The 22,976-nt window shown below is 35.1% G+C and overlaps 1 protein-coding gene across 1 annotated transcript in view; it reads right to left on the minus strand.

Annotated features, from left to right (window-relative positions):
- Positions 1-22,976, minus strand: part of ADGRA1 (adhesion G protein-coupled receptor A1) — a 258,318-nt gene that overhangs the window by 113,276 nt on the left and 122,066 nt on the right. The window contains exons 7-11 of the mRNA XM_014885926.2: positions 20,587-20,800; positions 8,747-8,911; positions 5,129-5,327; positions 3,730-3,879; positions 640-801 (exon numbers count right to left, since the gene is read on the minus strand). Of these exons, the coding sequence (XP_014741412.2) occupies positions 640-801; positions 3,730-3,879; positions 5,129-5,327; positions 8,747-8,911; positions 20,587-20,800 (890 nt within the window). The remainder of the gene's footprint in view (positions 1-639; positions 802-3,729; positions 3,880-5,128; positions 5,328-8,746; positions 8,912-20,586; positions 20,801-22,976) is intronic.

Consider the following 22,976-nt stretch of genomic DNA (forward strand, 5'->3'; position numbering starts at 1 on the left):
AAAGGAATGATAAGGCTTTAAAATATTTATCTATACTTCTAAAAGGATAAACTTCTGATTTAGATGTATTTCTGTTGTTTAAATGTTGAAGCTGACAAGACAACAATGTCTAAGTCTCCAAAGGACAACCTCTCAGTGACACACTTGTGTAGATGGAGGACGAGTAGTGACACAATTATTTCTAACAGGTACAGTCTTCTAAAAAATCTACAACTAATCCCAAATTAGTACATTTAGGACATGATAGACCTTTGTTGATAATCTTCTAAATACTTTAATCAATAGTTGTCCAGAGGCCTCTTGGTAAGGCATATTAAAATCCTCCAACTACAAGGGATCTTCTTGTCTTTTATTGGCTGACATGTTGCTGTCAGTCACTCACCCAACTTGGAAACTTCAAATAAAACTTCAAACGTCAAAATAAAACAATATACTGTAGTGGCTTTAAGAATGGAAACTGAATGAATAGCAAGAACATTAGAAAGATATTGTTGTGAACACTCCATTGTCACAATAAATAAACTCATCAAAGAAAACCATTTTTAAATACCATTGATGATATTTAAAAAATATCTTGGTGTTGCAAATAGAACTCAAGAGCAAAAAACTTACAAAACATATTGCAATTTTTTGAAATACCTTTGATATAACTTGAGTCTTGCTGGTCAGTATTTGACTTGCAATCTGCTCCACACATCGTACAATCCTGGTGCAGGCTTTGTCTTCCTTTTGAGCCATCCACAACACGTGGTCATCCACCAACATTATATTGCTGGCAATCTCAATAAGAGCATCCCCAATCTGGAAGAGAAGAAAACCAATAAAAAAAACAAAAAAAGGTATGGTCTGTAAAACTCAAAAAGTAAGAAAAGAACAGATAAGACTACAAACGAAGGCAGGCACCTTATTTCTCTTGGTAACCATAACTGAAAAGCAGTTTTGATTTTATAAAAAATTTAAATGGACTAAAAAAGTAAAACCAAGAAAGTAAAAGTGCAACTCACATCAAGGAAGAGTTTTCTAATTCACAAATTTAAATCTTATCTTCCAGATAAACCAGACAAATTTAGTCTCCCATCTGGCAATAAACAGAATTCCAGAATTACTACCCTCTTTCTTAAATTAATTAAAATTGGCCATGCCCTTCTAAAAAATTGCTTCATGTTCAATCAAAAGACCTTGAGGGAGAGGGTTGGGGGAAAGGAAAAAAAAAAGAGAGGGAAAATATATTTGAAAGACATCTTTGTTACAGACATAGTGGAATAAATTTGAGATATAGCTCAGGTGCTGATACAAACTTAGATCATCTCATTAGCCATAGCTTTGGTAGTTTTAATTCATGCTTGTGCCTAATCCAAAATAACAGATCTTTGGTTCGCCAGGTAACATCTTACAGATTTTGGCAACAGTGTGTTTGAAATTTTATTAGTAGTTACATTTAGAAAAAATAAATATCACTGTGAATATTTTTTGTAATTATTTCAAGCTGGAATAAAAATGCTTGCTTTTTAAAATTCAAAAACTTAATTTGAGTAAAATTTCAAAATTAACATGACCACATTACCAATGTTTTCAAAGGCAAAGATACGGAAAAGATATACTCAGTTGTCACAAATAAACCTGAATAAAAAGGCATATAGAAGAGAAAAACAACTGAGAAATATTGCTAAAGAAAAGTTCAAGAAGCCAAAAGTCACACTAATAGAAACAGAAAAATAAGGCAAATACACAGATGATTAAGTGAAAAGGAAAACAGAAATTCAGCAATGGTGAAAAAGATTTAAAATATGGCTGAGTTTATGAAGTTAGCTCTGCATTTTCAATAATAAATAGATAAATTTCACATGCATTGCAAAGGAAACAAATAATGAGACTACATGTGAAATTTTATGTGACTGTTCCTGAAATATTTAATCTATTTTTGAGAACATAATTACTAGATAATTCTAGATGGCTTTTGACAATGTGACAGAGTTATTGATAAAATGAATAATAATGAATCACATTAAGAGTCTGGAGTGATTTATGAGAAAGTATAAAAGCAAACACCAATCAGCTAGGCAGTAACTTACTGAGGGCAGAACAACAGTCTATAAATACACAAACGGAGAGAAATAAGAAAAGGAAGTAACTTATAACTAAATGCATTAATGAAGAGTAAAGTCATATCATTGAAAATACAAGAATTTGGGCTATTATGCATGTTCCTGACAAAAATTGAAGTGTGCTGCAAATACGTCCCTTGTGTGTTGAACCTCTCTTGCTTGAGAGGCAAACCACCAGGTGGGACAAAGCACCTTTATAAATTGAACAACCCCTTGTGGAATGGGATGCACATCCCAGAGAAGAGACACAGAAACTGTAATCGTTTAGAAAGAATGTTCTTGAAAATATTTTGAAAAATTGCATTTTAATTGATTTCTAATGGATTTATGTAACTGTAGTTTCATCTGCTAGTCAGTTCAAAACTAACTGCCTTGTATTAAATAAAGCTCAGTTCTATTTATTATTATGAGTGCAGCCTCGTGCATAAAGCTATTGACAATAATTTCATAGCTGTTTCTCTACCTTGTGAGTGAGAGTTAATAAATGGGTGCTAGTCCAGAGCTCAATGAATGAAGACTCTATTTAGCAAACTTGAGAAAGGTAAAAGAAAACTGAAAAAATAAGAGAAATGTTATAAATTAAGAAAATAAGGGATTACTAAATCAGAGATGTAGACACAAATGATGGAGATAGAGATGTTTTGATACAAACAAAAAGCAGAAACTAAAATCTATTTGAAAGGTGGAAGAAGTCAAAAATTAGAGATGGTGCTCAGCTTTAATGGAAAATGCATCAGCTGCTAGAAAAAGAAAGAGGCTTTATGGCAAACCCAGCTGTTTCTTTTGAATGTCAAATTTTTGTTTTGTCAGAAAGCAGTAAGATCTTATCAGGATTCTGAGCTGAAATAAAGTTGCAGCTATGAAACATGATTCTTGAAGAGCACTTAATAATATACTTTAGATTTAATGTATAATGGTGAAATTGAAGTTGGAGACTTTCTCAAATTGGCACTAAAATGTTAACTGTTACAATTCCCAAAGCCAGAATGGAAAGAACATTGCCAGACCAAAAGAAAACATCATGCGGTCAAAAATTACAGTTTATGAAACATTTATGCAAGCAGTTACTCTGAAAATTAACAGTAAAAAATAAAATATGATGAACATTTCTGTTCTCTGTAAAAAACTATTTTTCCCATAGGGCTTGCATAATTCTGACTAGATTTTCCTGCAAAAATGGTGTACATAATGCTCAAAGCTTCTGTACAAAGTTCCATATAAAGACATTTTCCTTTACAAGAAGTGATATCTCTTTTCAAAATTCAGTGAAAACCTTCTGATGAAATGTTGAAAACAAAACAAGCATGTGCAGCTCCAGTGGCCAGAGTCCATTCTAACATGTTAGACATGGTAGAAATTAAACTTAAAAAGAAAATTAAATAAGGGGCTCATTAAAAAACAGGTGTTATTCCTAAGCAGCAATGCCCTTGTCATCAGAGAAGAAGACTTAGTTTCCTTTTTGGCACAAAGAGGCACATCCCAGTTTATGCAGCACATTTGCAATCAGCAATCAGTTTTAGAAGCTACTCCTCAATGTGTGCCTGCATATATTAAGAACAGGGCCATATGTGAAGACCTCACTTCTAGGTGATACTTTTTTTCAGCATAAAGAAGATTATCTTACATCTTCAACTTCATCCACGAAGACAATTAGCTTTTCCATTATATAAGCCAAATATATTACATCCATTTTATCCGTGAAGAGGGAAGCACCTCTTGTGTAGGCTGTCAGCTGGCGGGAAAACTCAAGCACGGTTGTCAAATTGATGTGCATCTGAAAATACATTAGAACTGTTAGGCTTAATAAATCTGCTAGCTTCATTCTCTTTAAAAACTGGAGATCACATCCATTGGTATAATGCCTGCCATAATTCCACACGGATTCATGTGCATCAGTATGCCATGGGTATACATTTCAGGGGCATACCAATCTATCTTCAGCCTTAGGTCTTAGATTTCACTGCTGTTATCTGAAGACACCACCACAACAGATCAACAAATCTTCAAGAGTTTTGTCTACTTTTTCTAGACTCTAATTATCTGGCTTCATAAAATACACCAAGCTGCTGCTAAGCTTGCCTTGCCTCTATCACCAGACCCTCATGAAAACAAGTGTCAGCAAAGACTCCCAGACACAGTGGGACATGGCAGGAGAACAAGAGAAGTTCAGACTGGCTGTGCAGAAAATCTTTACTGTTGCAAGAGTAGTCAGGCATTTGAGCAGCTTAACTCCAAGAAATTGTGCAGCCTCCATCCTCAGAGGTTGTAAAGTCCAGAATGTCTAAGGCCCTGAGAAACCCAACCTCACCTAATTGCTTACAGAAAATTAGATTGGATTCTAGACATCACCCTAATTATTTATTACCCTCTAATTGCAAGGGCCCTCTTAATGTATTAATTACACTTATTTATGAACCCATTTGAAAACAAACTTTCTGTGGTCTTATTTAGCACTACTGATACTACCAGGGAAGAAATGGTCCAGGAAACTGAAAGTTGTAAAATTAGTATGGCAGTTACACATCTGGGCCATCCTCCACGGTGTTCTCTGTTATGCTCTTTTTTCCTCATTAATTTCTATCCATCTATTTTTTCAACTCATTCTTTTACTTATCCTTAAGAAAAAATTTAATTACTGCTTTTTTTGAAGACATTAAAAAGGCATTCTAAAGAGGAAAGGCACTTCAGCTGACAAAACTCTGATATGGGACTACACAAGAAATTAACATCTTTCTGTAAAAATGCATGATGGGAAGGAAAGTCAAGCACTGATCACCCTGTCAGCATTACTAATAATCATCTAGACTCTAAGCACCTAATGGAAAAAATATCAAGATAAAGGTAATAAATGCACTTGTTCCTGCTACAACTTCCAATTACCAAAGGAACAAATGGTTGTCTTTCTAGCAAAGCATTTTGTTAAAAGTCCATCTATTCCAAACTTATGGCTGAACCGACATTTCTTGCAAGCTCTTCAACAAGAACAGTACTAGAGGAGGGGAACTTGGATTTCAAAACGTTACCTGACTAAAAGCATGAAGAACTTGAGTTATTTCTTGTGAATAAGGACATTCAGAGTAGTTTTCTTCCTCCCAGCGTCCAGTTCGGTTGCATTTACGCCACGCCTTCGCCTCTTCTGCACCATTGTGAAATGCAACAGAGTTAAAGGAATACTGGAGACACGGGTGGTAAGCAGTTATCCCAGCCAAAGTTTTGGGCCACCTATAAACAGCATGACAGTAAAAATTAAAACTAAAATGCAAAAGGCAACTTACAATATAATAATATATATATAATATATAATATAATAAGCATATACAACAGGCTAAAGTGATATATGAGAAAAAAAGGCTATTTTTAACTCTTACTTCATAATGTTTTATAAAGAATTACTTTGTTTCCTTGGAAGATGTCAGAATTATACAGGTTCAAGTCTGGCTGGTCACACATTCATTCTGTGTTAATTCCAGGAAGATGTTTAGTGTTAAAGAAAAAGATACGGTTGGTGTTTTTACTACATTAATTTTTGCAGACTGCAAAAAGCAGAGCAGTAGGTCCATAAAGCAAAAAAAAAAAAAAACAAAACCAAAACCAAAAAAAAAAAACAAAAAAAAAACCCTATTACTTAACGCTCTTAAAAGCAAGTGCTCAAAACGTACCTGACAATCTCTGGTTTGCATTTCAACCCACTACTAAAAAGCCTTGAAAAGCAAACAGCCCCAAATTTCTCAGAAAACAATCAACAAGATTTCAGCAGAGATCATGTGTCATGAAGGAGGAAGGAACTAGTCCTCAAAAATTAGTTGTTTGGGTATGCATGGTTTATGTAGTATGATTCCAAAACAATCTTTGAAAACAAACTAAATCAAGAGCAGACAGAATTCTTATATTTAGCTGATGGGTCTGTTACAAAACACACTTTTTCTGTATATTTGCTGCATTCTCTAGAACGGCACAACTGGATCTATTTCTATAGATACCAAATCAATTGTCATTTACAGCCCAGTGTGGACATGGCAGGATCAGGAAATTGAGAGAAAGCTAAGAAAATCATAAGCATATCATCAGCAAGTCAGCAGGTGTGGGAAGGATATGGTTCTTTAATTGCACTGATATAATGAGTGAATCCAATAAATCATAAAAATATTCTGCCTTTCAATGAAATTACAGCTTGCAATCAACCTTTCCTCAAACAAATGTATTAGCTCCTCATAGTTACACAATGTACATTGTTACATAATATACTGAAAGGTTTTGGGCTATAGAAGTTTTCTTCATTTCAAAGAAAAGCTAAGAAGAAAAATACTTTTATTTTTCACAGCTGTCACTGAAATAATTCAATTTGTAGTGTAAAAACGTTGATAAAAAATATATAATGAAAGGAGCTTCCCCAAAAAAATCAAAATATGTACAGCAGTATATAGAGCATACAGTATCATAGAGACCTTTTGCCTCTGGGATAAAATAGTATTTTTAGTAAAACTTTTGCATTAATGCAATTGTGCCACACTTATTGGCAACTTACTTCAAAAGCAAAACTAAAGAGATAATTCTGAACGTAGCATTGTCACAGGGAGCAGAATCTGGCCTTTATGACTAGGAATGACAGCATGTAACAACATTATCATTTGCTTTTCAGAATAAGCTTACAGCATTCTATAAAACAACAACAAAAAAAGTAAAATGTGGCTGTGATAGAGAAAACCTCTTAGGACAAAAGGCCAGTTCATTCCGACTCACAGTGCCTAATTCTTGCTGCAGTTATGCAATTATAAATACCACCTAGGCTGGACAACTGAAATAGCCACATTCCCCTAACAGTTGACACTTTTTCCCCTTTCTTTTGCCCAATAAAAGAACTGTTCTTTCTAGTTTTGCCTTTGTGGTTCAATTCTTTCTACTTACATACTTGTTATGTTACCAAAACTTCAAAGACCTTTGTAAGAAAACTTGCTGGTGTGATAGCTCCATCTCTGAGGATAAACCTTTGGAACAATTTCAAGCACTAATGCTGAGTTGGAGCTTGATAAATTCTCTCCTATTTTAAATTCATTCTCTCAAATGCCAAAAGAACCTATGGACTCAGCATCCTTTTGATGTACATTTTAAAAATAAATTCATATGGATTTCTAGGAAGATGATCAATAGGTTGAGAAATGCCCACTCCTGTTCTTTAGATTTATATAAAATGACAAAAATGCCCCTGGTGTTAGTTTGTGCAGCCTGAAGATTTATATATATTTATTTATGGAGAAAAGGATGTCATTCTAAGGCAAGAACACGAACTTCATAGAGTTGTCATCTAAATGATTCAGTAAGAATTTTCTGATAGGAAGTAGACATTCTTTTCAAAGATCTAATTAAAACCTATTTAAGTATATCCACTACGAAAAAACACAATTCCAGGTTTTTTGATGACAAAAAAAAAATCTATAGCTAAGATTGTCAAAGGTCTCTAAAGAATTTTAATCCATATATATGTATTGAATGTATTCAATCCATATGCATGTATTGCCTCAGCAAAGAGGCAAACTTGCTGGTACTGAGATTAACACATAATAAAATAGCTCTGTAGTAAAGAGAAAACAGATTATTTGAGTAGGTTTTTATTTCCACTGCTTTATAATTCAATCTTTTACTTCTATTCAAACATGAGAAATAGCACAAAAAGCCTTTGGGAAAGTTTTGAAGGTAACCTAAAAATAAATGGAGGCTTTCAGGTCAAATATTTGCAGAAAGTTCTGCTACTTAAGAGAAGCTTCCCTCCTCATTTACTTTCCTATCATTAACTATTCAAGCTGAATTCTCATTATAATTCATTTGGTAACAAATTACTGTCTTGATTTCTCCATGGGATTGCCATCATTTATCAGTCTTATTGTCAAGCAGGTTTTGGTTAAGAGCTTTGTGCATATCATTGGTGCATTTTAGAGCCGAATGAAAACAATACCAAATACCACAGAAACCTTTTCTTCTGATTAAAATGATTAAAATTTTAAAAAGTCCCAACAGCATATGTAGATAAAAGTAATGATGGACAAAAACTACGTTCAGTATACAAAATTTTGCAAACTCCCAAGAATCAGATAGCAGGACAGGTGTATTTTGTAAGCACGTGATATACTGGCTGAACTGTGTGTCCTTAAACTCACCTCATACAATCTATTTGTTTTACCAAATAGTTTTACTTTCTGTTTTGATCCTCTTCAGTGAAATATCAGTCTCACCTCATTTGTTACCTCTAATCTCAGCTGAACAAAGCCATCAGAACCAGAACAGGTTTAAAAAGTAAAGCACTGAAAATTGTAATCTTCTAACACTTTAATGCAGTGTTATCATCCTCTGTGAAGGTCAAGAAAAATTTTGAACCTTCTCTCATTTACCTCATTTCTTAAAAATTCTCCATAATGCATACTGAGGAATTAGAAGATTTTCTGACTTTCACAAACCACTGCTTCTCTTGAAGCACTAGGTCCCATTTCCCATCAAAATCATACTGTGCTCCTCCTTCCTACCATATTACATAAAAATGACAACTAAAATAAGTGATTTGTAACTGACACTGAAGTACCATGTAAGCATGAATATGGTCTGTACCTACATTAATATATGAAACACACTCCAAAACCAGAAAATCATACCTGAAATCTCCCTTGTTGTTAATAATTCTTTCTGCAGGGCAGTAGGGTGCAGCTGTTTCAAGTACCACAATTTCTACTTGTTTACTGCTATTTCCATAGGAATTCTTGACTAGACACTCCCAATCTCCAGTTGCATCAATGTCAATACTGGATAGGATAAGTTCACTAAAAACAAAAACAAAACAACAAAAAAAGATTCATCATTGTATACACTTAATTATACAGATATCAAGTAATTGCTTTTCTCACATTAGCTCATTTTCAGAGATTTTTAAATTAAAATATCAAAATGGGGTTTGGTCTATGATATCAGTGGAAGTAAGCTCTTAGCAGCACCAATTTGTATTGACTATTCAGGTTGTAACAGGCTAGAGCACAAATCAAAAATCATCACAAAATAATATCAACTATTTATCAAAGCCCATCCCCCTTTCCCCAGGTATTACAGATTATTGGGTTTGTTGCCAAATCAAACACTTAAAAGTCAGAAAGGCATCTCAAGTTGACCACACGAGCAACCCACAGAGAATGGGTTTGCCTTCAGCTGCGACTGAAGCACTGCAACAGCAGAATCTGGCACTCTGCTACCAGGGGTAGAACATTATTCAATTACTCCAATTCTACAGATGCCATAGACCAAAAATAATGCTAACGAACTACCAAAATGTAGTCATTTTGAGAAGGCAACACATTATATCTAAAATCTGCCATTGGGTTAGGAATAAATTTTATTGCCGTTTTAAACAAATTACAGTTTTTGAAACGAGTTGGGAGAGGAAAAGAAGTAGCATTTATCTGAAATATTTGCTTTGCTTTACAGAACTGGCTTGTCTTTGAATATGCCTTGTGGTTTAGACAATTAGAAATTATGTGGGAAGAAACACAGTAGGGTGAGAAAGAGAGAATGTAAATTATAAAAACTGAAGGATCGAATTAAAAGTTAATAAATTTATTTTGAGACTGTATTTAAAATAAAATCTTTTAAAATTTTACTTGTAACCTTTAGCAATTTTAGGTAGATTCTGACATTCTGAAAGATGACTTTCTCAAGTACCTACTACAGAATCATTATCTGGGTCCTCAGAAAACATGTAAACCACTGTAAAGAGTCTTTGGTTTAAGTTAGTTGTTTCTGAATTTTTGCGTAATTCTCCAGATATTTGGTGAAATTTATTATTAAATAGTAACTTTAAAATTGTCACATTATTTCTATTTATGATGGTTTTGAACACCAAGTGCCTTGTAACCCCCTATTTCATTTTTACAATGAATTCTCACGTATTTTTACAGCAAAAATACAGAAAAAGCATTATTAGCCCTTCTCAGAAAGTAGCTCAGTATTTTAATGTCAAAAGAAGCAATTGTTCTCTTAAGAAGTCTCAGGTGAATAGCCCAGTAACAGCAGCCTCTTAGCTAATGCTTAATACATCTTTTTGCATTCAGGCAGAAGTACTTCAGTGAAATTAACCAGTTTAACAATGCTTTAATTAAATGTTATATTTCATATGTCACAACAATCTTACATCATCTTTACAGATAGTTAAGAAAGATCATATTCCTAGAGCTTATAAAAACAATTATGCATAAAACCTTTTTACTGAAAGAAAAGGCAGCAGGTATATTCATTTGTGGCATCAAGATGTGGAGACTTCACAAATGATGATAGTTGTGCTGATATTTTAATATATTTTCTAGAAAATATCTACAATCATTGTTAACAATACAAATTCAATAAAACTGGAAACCATGCTGATATTAGGTAAACACCGTATTTCAGCTTATTATAAATTTTACAAATAATCAGAATGCAGATAAATAAATATAAAAGGTACACTTTCCATTTATTTAAACTGCTGAAATATGTTCTGATGTAAATTTATTTGCTGCTTAACAGGTCTCCCATCAGTTAGTGAAGTTTCCCAGACTCAGAGACAAATATTTACTGACACATCAGCCTTGTTTCTGATAGATACACAATGCTTGAAAACTGGCTCAAATTATCTCAAAAGACGAGTAACTCCCCACATTCACACTTTTAATCTTCTATTGCCCTTTCTTCAGATGGTGATAAAAAACAAGCCAGAATAAGTTTATGCAATATAATGACTAGATCATGAAATTGTCTTCTGAATTGCCATCTGGCCACAGCAAATGATGCATTCATTTCTATTCCTCTTGGAATATTTTGATAGCAAGCCCAATGGTGAAACTGTTCATTTACTTACCATCTGGATATGACAAATGATAAATTGATCTTATACCTCTGGAGAATTTGGGCGACTGAATTTAAAAGCAAAAAAAATCTTTTAATGTTTTAATACCCAAAAAAAGCAGTCAACTTGACCCTCTAGCATCTTCTCTGCTTATAGTCCCTGGAGACTTCGACTTCACAGTCCTGGCAGACCAGAAGGAAAGGCTGTGCCTGTCCTGGGTATAGAATTTTAAAACTCTATTTCACAAAGTTTTCTAGTAGGTCAGTTATATATTTTAAGCCTTGGCATGGTTACATAATCATGCCCAGAGATTCTCACTCGTAGTCAAAAGTCATTCTTGATCTCTCTTGGCAAATGGCAACAAGTCTTGGTTAAAGGAGAGATCTCTCCCATAACCCGAGAACATGGCAGGACTCTGATTTAGGACCTTGACAAAAACACAGAAGAAATAAGAGAGGATGTGTCCTTTGGCTGTATTCTTTTGACTGTCCTATCTCGCAGGATCTAATAAACATCAGGCTACAAATGCAACAATCTTGCCCCTACGGTGCAGCTTTCCTCAGGATGGAGTATGAGTCAACCAGCATTCCTACGCCCTCTGCACTGCAATCACATCCCACTCCTCAGCAGTGTGACAGTTGCCACTTTTCATGGAAATTTTGACTTCCAGGATGAGAAGAAATGGCCTCAAGTTGCAGCAGAGGGAAGGTTCAGATTATATACTATGAAAAGAGTAGTCCAGCATTGGAACAGGCTGCCCAGGAGAACTGTGGAATCGCCTCCAGGAAATGTTCAAAATACCGTGTGGATGTGGCTTAGTGGTGAACACTTGGACTTGATGATCTTAGAGGTTTTTTCAAACCTTAACAATTCTGGGATGTTCTATGACGATAAAATGAAGACATTCATGAGATGGTATCAAGGCTAACTGAATCTGAAGATTGCTGCCTGATGAGAAAAGGGTGACTAGCAGGCTTTTCTCAAGTTTCCCTTTGAAATTATAGTGACCTTCTCCATAAAAATATTGATAGGAAGAAAGAGAGTATACATGATTCTTTTTTGTACTGGGAAATTTCATGCATGGTAGAATTCCTTTTTACGAATGCAATGACTGACATATTGAAAAATTAATTAAAATGTACAGCTGATGCAATTGCATGAAAAGGTTGCTAAAATATTCAACAGAAGCCCGTGGCATTTGTCATTATAAAGAGAGGAACCATAACACAAGCAGAAGCCACAGTCATGTAATCAAGTAACCTATGACAATAGAGTTCTATTTGAGGCATAGTTTTGCATTGCTACAGCTATGCATAACTAATTAGACAATCAGAAGTAGGTCTCATTATGCAAAGTTACTCAACCATGTTCTGAAGAAGTACTACAGCGACATTTACTGCACGCCCCAGCAGCCATTTGCATGCCAGGAAACAAAGTAACAAATAAAGAAGAGGCTTTAACACCATATTTTGATTGGCTTTCCACAAGAAGTACTTTAAAGTCTGACTTGAGTTTCTGTAAGATTTAGGAAGAACCAACTGGTCCTCCTGCAGGAAAATAAAAATTAATTACTTAAATACCGGAGACATTTAGGTTTTCTCATACTCTTCTTCAGACAGATAAATAGCTAATGTGTTCCCACAGTTCAGGGAGAAGGTCTGCATAGCATGCCTCCAACCCATACCACCTTAAATTATTAATACTAACATGCAATTTAAAAAATGACTGTTAGTCTCCAGAGTACACTGCTGCTTGGAATACAACCTTTCACAGGGGACATAAGGTTAAAACATGGAAAATGAAGAGAGAATCTGTAAATCAAGGCACTTGTCTGAACTCAAATTGCTAGTCTGATCTCTCTGACAAAATTAGTTATTTACCCTTGAAAGAAACAGCTTTAGAAGGCTGATGGCCTTTGAAGCAAACTTGTGTCCAGGCAACAGCAAGAAAAAAGGAAGATGAAAGTTGGTATTCATTTTATGTGAGATGTCTAGCAAGTATTTTCAGGTGTAATCAATTTCTCATACATAGAGGTAATGCAATACACATGAATTTTTTTTCTTTTGATTGCATATTAAAAAATCTGCTTAACTTACCATTTAATACCATCTGCAGGTATCCAAGAAATGTAACGTGCTGTAAGATACTTTTTTCTATAATTTATCTATCAGCTAATTTGTTCATATGCTAGAGCCATGACAAGAGGTGGAAAGGACCTATATTTAGTAACAATATACTGACAGGGGAAAAAAAAAAACAACAGAGGGAAAAAAACTACAACAAACCAAACAAAAACCTACTTCCAAAATAGGAGAAAAGAGCTGTGAGTTAGTAAAACCATCTCACCCTATTTACTTTGTATTGCTCAAATTACTTCAATTGAAATGCCAATGTTCAAAAACACTGTCACAGGCTAATATCCATTTGCTGCCCAACAGCCAACAGTGAGATGTGTTTTCTATAGGTGGATCAAAGTACCTGTGACCTATATATATGCCATTAATTTCTTTCATAAAATTGAGAAAAAAACCAACTTCTAATATTAGAGTGACTCTACCAAACCATCTTCAGAAACTACATCAGAAACCTAAACATCTCTACATCATATCACAACGTTTGGTTTGTTGTATGAACTCATTCTCACTCGTTGAGCTTGTCATGTAGAGACAACCAGCTACTGTTCTGCACTGAAGGGTGTACACAAAGATTTTTGTATTTGTCTTCAAACTCCCACAGTCTTGGAGTCAACACATGCCAGTCTAGCTAGCTGAGAACGTAAGGGGGGAAAGAAAAAGAAAAGGAGCAACAGCTCTAGAGACCCAAAACTTTCTTCTGCTGGATAAACCCTCAGACAGCTGGCAGGTCTGTGGTAGCACAGTGCCATAAGGCTATCTGAAGAGAAAGCTTTATCTCTTACCTGGGCTCATTTAAAATACTTCATGAGTCAGCTGTCTGTCACTGAGCTGCTCTGCCAGTTGGTGAAAGGTTTAGGGATGCTCAGATGGGTTTATTGTTATTAATTTTGTTCTACCAGCAAGGTGATGGACTGAAGGATGGATACAACTGCAGCCTTCTGGGGAAATGATGCTACACCTGCTGTATGCCTTTCATCTCCCCTTAAGCAGTCTGTATGCTGCAATGTTTTGTTCAGAGGAAGCTTTATTTCATTAGCATAACTCCTGTGAGCTGTACACTATCAGAGATTCTTAGACAAAAATAACACCAATCAGACCAATAGCCCAAATTGCATAAAAAGCTTTGAAAGTAAAATATTTCCCAGATGACTCAGAAGTGTTAATTTGCTTATGACAATTCTTGATTATTTGATTACAGGCCACTGGGACCCGCAAAAAACCCCAAATAACCATCACAAAACCCCCTAACAACACACAAAAGGAAACAAACCAAAATCCCCACTAAATTAATTTTACAATTTCAAATTATCTGTCAAATGCATATTAATTTGACATGATACAAATTCAGAAAATATCTAATTAGTACTTTATGGGCTGGTTGATATATTAGGGTTAGAATATGGACCTGTTTTACTTGTCCACTTGCAAGAAATTTGGAAAGATCTAAAAACAAAGGAAAGACTGCAGTTTCCTACATAAGGACTTCAGGAAAAATCTCTATTCTTTCTCAATATTTGGTGCATCATCCACAGTGTAAATTTTATTTTGTCATGGCCAGGAGCCACCCAATCACAATACCATAAACAATTAAATATAGGGGGTATTTTATCCTGCAGGGAGAAAAAAGAGGGGAGAGGACCCATTTTCATGGAATTCAAGCATGTTAATGGGAATATGCCCTACAATACATTCTCAGTGTTGAAAAAACTGAAATACATGAAAATTAAAAAGTAATTCTGATGTTGTTTTAATATTTCTAGCAAGTATTTATTTGAATAAATGGTTTGCTTCGCCAGTATTTAGGGCGGTTTATGTGGTATCAGATTCTGGATGTATGTCATACTTGCTCTGATATGCTCACATTTGTTCACAGATTTACAAACTACTGCCTGGACACAGAGAAAATGTATAATTTTACCTAACATTGATGCTGACAGGAAAAGTACTTTATTAAAAGCCAGCCCTGAGATGTTGACTCCAAAGTGCTGCTACAGTGCAGCACGTCCCCAGCTGTGCAGCTGCAGCTGTTTGAAGGGCCACATAAAAATCATTCTGGCCTTAAAAAGTCAAAGCAAAACTGTCTGATTCTCCCTTGTGGGGGATAAAGTGTCAATTTTTGTTCTTACTACTGAACATTTCAGTGCTGTGGCTGGATGGACCCATGTACAGCTGCTGGATATAAACAGAGATGGAAGTGAGAGGTCAAAACTTAGTGCAAGGCATCTTCTTAATCTGGTCTCAACACCAAAGAAAGCATATTTTTGTAGCATTCTCTAAGGACTCATCAAAATGTTTTAATAGTTCTGACTTAATATTTTTCTAGAGTATTTTAATTCTATCAGTCAAAATATTTTTTTTGGGTGAAAATACCTATTTCTCAATCACGTTTCAAGCACTTACCCAAATTAAGCCTACAGGTTTTATGACACAACACAACTCTTAGGTAATGACAGAGGGTATGGTGGTTGCTGCCTTTGCTTTTCATTGTATTAGTCTCTCCACAGGTTATATTTTAAAATATTCCCCACACTGATTAGTAGTAAAACTGTCATTGACTTTTATTCAGGTAATTGAAATATTTTTAGATAAAAGACCTAAGTTTAATTAATCTTCCAAATTAATTCACATGAAAGTACTCTTAATCTCACATAATGAAACCCTTACCCTGGGCATTTCATAATATTTTGCAATAATTTAAAATATTATCTTCCTATCTGATATATGAGAACACTGCTGGTGAAGTGGCATCTGTCAGTAGTCCTTTTCCAGTGCCTGAAAGGAGCTGTAGACCATTGCCTACAGGGTTTTACATGACCTCAAAATAATACAGAAATATTGATTTACAATTTAAAGTGTTATTTTGCTTCATTTGTTTCCTAACTCCTTGACAGCTAAAGGTCAAACAGGGTCAATCAGGTAAACCAAAAATATCAGCACTGAAAAATTTCTGCTTTCTCTTCCTGGATTTCTCAGTGTGACCCATAGCTGCTCACCTCCAAAATACTCACAACAGTAGAACACAAAGTGAATATAAAATATCTGCATTTCTGAATCAAGTTACTTGGATCTGTTCTAATCTGGTTAATCTTGTGCAATCTCCAATATTCTGCCACGATTTGGTACATATCTGAACTTTCAGTCAAGTATCCAACCTACCAACATCCTTAGCAGGGATTTTCAGAATGGTTTTTTCACCTGGGCCCAGTTCAAACCACTATGGCTTGATTCATGTCTTTTCCAGATGTATTCCTGCCCAATCTGTTAATAAAGTTTAGGGATCATCTGGATCATTTCATGCCTTGAATTTCTGCCCTTCACACGGAAGTTTTGGAAGCATTTTGTTCTTTACTACAGGAAGTGTCTGCCTGGATCTCAAACTTGCCATGATACCAGCTATCTACTCCTGGAATCAATTTCCTTTCTCTAAGCATATCTTAAACAATCTTTATTCCTCTAGTGAAACTGTCTCAATCAAACTCCTAATTCTTTACTAATATCTGCAGTGATAATTTCAAACAGTAAAAAAAGTATTAATTGAACTCAACCTCCTGTTTGGATAATGTAAATTACGATCAAAAGTTGTAACCCACAACATTTAATTTGTTTGAAATGTTTTTTGTACCTTCACTATTACAAGTGGACCATGATTTGAAACTGTTCCTTTCTTCTGCACATTTTGGAGATTTTCACATAATCATATACCTCTAATCTCATTACTATTTATTTCATTATTTACTTGGCAGTGGCTACTGTCACAATGTAAAGAAGCAGTTAGAGAATTTTAAAAAAACAGATTCTTAAGCTTAATTTTCTTTTTTTAAATTAAAAATCATCACAAAATAAAGTGGCTTTGTCAACCATCTTTAGAAGACTGAGATACTTAAAACAGACTATAATAGAAAAACACAATTTTCAGGGGATCAAAATTCAGTCCTAAGAGTCTGCATTTCCAGTGGCAAATCTATTTACACAACAAAATATACATCTGAAAACAACTTTTGGTTCCAGCACCTGTTAGCCTAGGTTTAGTTGAGAGCATGTTGGTTTCTCCAGCTGTAGCTCTCCTTTTTATGGGTTCTTAACTTTCTTCACAGTTTAATGTTTTCAGAAGGAGCACTTGTGAACTGTAATGGTCCCAGAGCAGCTATTACAGCTGTCGGGGCATAAGCACTGTTAAACACTCTACACAAGTATTTACAGAATAGAAATTAAAAGGCTCCAAAACTGCCATTATATTCTTCGTGGTAAATAAGAAACTTCTTGAAATTAAAGTATCTCTGCCACTGCGGAGTTTCTTGGTTCATAGAACTAAAATAATTTCCTTTTCTAGTTTAATATTCTAATAACTGTCCTGCTAGCTTCTCCAAACACTGAAAGGGAACAGTGGGGAAGCCAGGAAAGATGCTGTGCTGCAGAGAATCCTACATGACCTTCCTTCTATGTGGCTTCAGGGATATCAGAGAATCAGAATGTGTTGTTAGAATTGTTGCTTATTATTAAAGTGATATAATATTCCAGGCTAAAGAAATTAGGCTGTCTTCATGGAAGCACCATTAACAAGTTCAGCTAGATCCATTCACAAATGATAGGAAATTAGTCCCACATCATATGTATATTTTCATATCTGACTATGACATTTATACACAGGAATAATGACAGAAAATTAAACACCAGCAAAATCAAATATTATTATCATTGGCAAGAAATGATAAATGCAAGCTAGCAGCAGAATTGAAAACACCTTTCCAAGATCTCCTGCAAGGGAATATTCCTTGCCAAGAAAAATGTCACAGACCAGAATACAGTTCAAAACTTTAGTTTAATTATTACAACAAAAATATTTATTTTAGTTTATTCTGCTTTATCATAGGAGACAAAAAATACACATTTGGATATTTTATCCTTCTACTGTGCCAGTTAATAAAACAGAAGGGTTTAGCATGATATTTGTGTTGTAAATCCATGTCCAGAAATATCTGGAACTACCCAATAAAATAACCACCTAAAAATGTTTGAATAAGCAGCTTTTGGAACATGACTACACCTCTTTGTTCAAAACCAGCTATAGGAATCTTTAAATTGCTAAGTAGCACAGGCCAAAGTCTGTCCTTTAGTGCAATTACAGAAAGCCACAGACAGTGGACATTTGCTGTAAAGACTAGGTATGCAAAGGCAAAATATGATACTGTAAGAACTGATTTCAAGTTACCTTTATTTTTAGTCCAAATCATATACTTAACATTTGATAGTCTCAGGGAGGCACGGTCTTTCTGATGTTTCAGTGCCTTGTACAACCTTGATTTAGCCCTAAGAACTATCACAAATTAGTGTGCAATAGCATATAACAAGCATATTAACACATGCTATTGTAACATGTAACAAGTATGTTGTTACATATTATTTTAATTTGCTATTATAATAATTATATAAATTAGGATATAGTATACATAAAGATGGAATTAAAATTAAGAAATGCTGAAGATAATCTTAACAGTCACAACATGGCTAATCTTTTCTTGTTTTCAACAATACGTGTCTTTATGTTTAAAAAACTTGACCTCAAAATAGTACAGTTTTTAAAAGTAGGTTCAAAATATATCTTTAATAAATTAGTTCTGGACAGCACCTAGATCAAGGCAGAGGCACAGCTGCTGGAGTATTAGCATTTTTAGCTGGATAAGGACTATGCTCTATGGGAAATGTAGTGTTGATGCCCTTCTGAAGTGCCATGTATAGTGCAAATAAATGAGGAATTAAAATGTTGCATGCTTTTAAACAGCTGTTTAAGGACTTGGAGTTTTATTCAAAAATATTTTGCCTTATTTTAACAGTCTGTATCACATAACTTGGGCAAGTCAGAGTATTTTTCCAGTCTATAACAGCAAATGTGATGACGTATTTAAAGAACATTTTTTCTGAATAGATGTACATAGAGCACATCCCAGTGCATACTGCACCATCAGCATCAAGGTCACCTAAGAAATGGCACAGTAAACGAGGTAGGCAGCAGATCAACCATCCTTACTAAAATATGCTATGGTAGCAAATGGTTTTTATTTTACAATCTGGCAAAAAAGAAGTAATGTAAGGTAAAAATCAGTCAAGCTACTTACAGCTTTTTAAAAGGGATAGCTATTTCAAAAACAATTTTAGACTATTTATTTTAGTTTATTACTGTGGTTTACAAATTGCTTATACAGTGCAAAATATAATTCAGTTGAAAAACATAATGAGGCGATTAACAGCATGTCTTTTAATTTAGATATAATGGAAATAGGAAGAACATACTTTAATTTAAGTGACTCGGCAGTTATCTAATAGCTCATGCACTTGGCATTACTGTACTAATTGGTCTAATAGTCCTTTTCATTGATATTAGAAGAAAGCCAGTAGCTGTGAGAAAAAGTCAGATCTATGCCTCTAGATCTACAGGACTCCAAAAGGGGTCAAATAATCAGTGGGTAGATGAAATTAATAAAGCCAAAAGTCCCCAGTGGACAGGATTTAATTTGACTCCCTTCATAACTTCTATTTGATAGTTCAAGAAGCATTTCAGGTCAATTATATTAATAGAAACTGTTTGAGTGAAAAGATGTTAATGATTATCCAGAGCTAATTAGCATAGCTATTTTCACTCCATCTTCTACAAAGAGAAAGGCAGAATATGCACACAGAATCAGACTCTCTTTTTGATCAATGATGGAAACTGGCAGAGGACAAAAGCATGTGTGCAACAACTTAGCAGCTTTTAATGACAAGCCAATACTCTGTGATGAAACCCAAAAATAAACACTGAAATTTATAATTTATTAAATAATGTTTAAGAGGAAAACTGAAGCAAAACTGGAACATTACTGTCACTGCCAAAGATTAGTTTTTGTGCTTCTTTTATATAAGCCTACTCTACTTCATTCCTCTTGAACTTTTCACAGCAGCAAATGCATCTGTAGATCTCTGTATCTCTCCAGCACACAGGCATAGAGATGGTGAAAGTCACAGAAAACTGAGAAATATTTAATTAGAAAAAAAATAAGATTACTTAATTAAAGAATATAGGATGCAGTATAGTAGAAACTACAAAAACTAAACCAAGCCTTATCAATTAATAGTTCTTCATAAGTCCCTCACTCAGACTTCTAGATGGTGTCAAGAAGAAGCAGTTTGGCTGTAAGTCACTCTCATGCTGCTGAAGCCTTTACTATTTTCTTGTTTTTTCATGTTTCACCTCATGGTTTACTGTGTAAGAAACTGTTTTTATCTATTTCAAACCCACATCTGATCAAATCTTGACACTTAGACACAAAAAGTACAATTCAGAACCAGAGCCAAACATAGCCACGAAAAGTCTCTACCTCTGCGCTCAGATTCAAGCACGCAGTTGAATTGCTTCCAACCAAATAACTCCTGATGCACGTGTTAATGAGGCTTGTTGCAAGTGTGGACCCTGCTCCCCTGGCCTGCAAGGCAGACTATCCCAAGAGGTTTGTGTTACCGTGTAATTAGGCAGCAGTCGTGGATGATGCTGTCCTCCACGAAGACGCCGCTCTCCTCGTCGGTCTCGACCAGGCGCCCGCCGTGGTACCAGTGCACCTGGGTGCTGCTGTCCACGTAAGTTGCAGTACACTGGAAAGGCAGGCGGTCCCCATGGAAAACCACCTGTCTTTGTGATGGGATCAGCTCGAAGAGAGGAAGTTCCAGAGGCCCAGCTGCAAGGAAAACAAAACAGAAATCGGAAAACGAATTCACAATTAATTCCTCTCTTACTAATATTGTAAAGTGAACTAATTGTTTACAATTCTAGCTTCTTAGATCTTCACGTGAAAATGCTAACATAACCACTAACTACCCACTGCAGTCTGATCATGTCGTGAGCTCTAGAGATTACAGTTTTTTCACTGGTGTGAACCCAGATAAATACAGGATTATGAGAATATCTACAGAAAATGAGTTTTGTGAAACAGGTCACAGAATGGCTGAGGTTGGAAGGGATCTTTTGAGATGCTCCAACTCAGCCTCCTTCCCAAGGCAGAATGCTTTACTATACAACTGTACAAGTGTGATTTACTATACAGGTGTACAGAATAAAAAAGTGAGTCTTCCAATTAGAGAAAAAATACAGCTATTAATATTGGTTCAGTTAACATTTATAAAACCACTTCACTGTCAGTAGAGGAGATGTCCACTGTGCTCCAGAACAAAATTTACTGTCTAGAGAGCCTAAACTACTTCATATGCCTGGGACTTGGATAGTAACAAGACTAATAACAGTTAAACTTTCCCCTTAAGTTCAACAGTCCTCCTGACTTTTCATTTCCCGTTCCTTCTTTCTATTCCACAAGTCATCTCTACTCTCTAGATAATTACTTAACATTAAATATTTATCTAAGTAGCTCTCTTTATCTATTTAAAGATGAATACTTTTTTTCCATATTTTTAAATGAACTTTATCACACCAAGCTCTCATGCACAAAAACCCCAATAATGCCTAAACACAATTTTTTAAAAAATTGCAAATTTGGAAGGTAAGTGCATTTTTGGCCCTGATGAAAGTCTGCTATTTTATAGATGTGAGTGTGATTGAAGGTTATTTTCCTCAGTCCTAAATTCTCCCTAGAGACTGTATCTGTAGACAGCATATGTTTTCTTCTCTTTTTATCTCAAAACTACCTTAAGACAACTTCTGCAAAATACTTTCTCTATATTATGAGAATAATACTATTTCATTAAATTCATAACAGAATAGGAGAATTTTAGGAAAAAACAGAAGTTCTGAATCTATTGAAGATGATAATCTTTTTTTGGTATAATAAGGAATAAAGGAGAACCATGATTTCTTTTTTTCTGATAAAGCTCTTAAGCAGAAGAAAATTACTATCACTGATACTTTGTTATGATTGCAAAAAATTCTAATTGTAATGAAAATACTAAAGACTCACAAACATGACTTACAAATATATTACCATGAACATCCTGCACAACAGTTCCTACAATGCAGCCTTTTCACCTCAGGCTTCTACACTAAAACAATTCACTGAGCCTGGGTCACTTTTTAAACTCACTGCAATCTCACCTTAGACAAAAGCCCTACAGTCTTGCACCTTGGTTATCATTCTACCTTGATGAGAAAAGGGAATTTTAAAGCTAGATCTTACTCCTTCTTTTTATTCTGTTTTCATTAAGAGGCCTCTTATCATTAATATCAATCCATCCTACAGAGCTGTCAGCTGAAAGGTCGCTCTTCCATCGTTTGCACCGCTAGGAACTATCTCAAACATCTATTTTTTCTGACAAGTAACTTTTTTTTTTTTCCGTTTCACTGCTCACCATTTTATCTTCCTTAAACTTACTCCTCAAAATCCTCCATTGACCATAACAAATACAGATGAACTTAGCCATGCCCATCCAGGTTGCAAGCCATAATCACTGGTTCTACAACTGCTAAAATTTGTGGGCAACCAATAGTGCTTTTCCTCTCACTCAGCACTCCACTTCTTCATGTCATTCAGGTGCTGCCTTTGGAACTCTTAAATTGTGAGAAGCTGCACTTACAAACCCAGCTTTGCGCCCTTACTACTATTTGAGTATTTAAGTGTTAAATAGTACATTCATCACCTGCTTTGAGTAAACAGTGAGAGGGATCACTTCTACTTTTATACAAAGAAGAATGCTGGCCAGCACAGCAGGCAAGGTTGGTACAAGTGAATATGTGCTACTGCTGTTTGGGAGAAGCACACAGAGGATTAAGGGACTAGAGGCCCTCTACTGAAATGTTTTAAGTCTGCTTTGCCTATGAAGTGCAGCCTTCAGAAAGCCCTCCTTAGCTTGTACCCGTCCTGTAATCTGCCTTTTGATTGCACCTGTTTTATGGAGACAATGATGTGC

The sequence above is a fragment of the Sturnus vulgaris genome, chromosome 8 (genome assembly GCF_052056855.1).
Source record: "Sturnus vulgaris isolate bStuVul1 chromosome 8, bStuVul1.hap1, whole genome shotgun sequence".
NCBI classification, from domain to species: Eukaryota; Metazoa; Chordata; class Aves; order Passeriformes; family Sturnidae; genus Sturnus; species Sturnus vulgaris.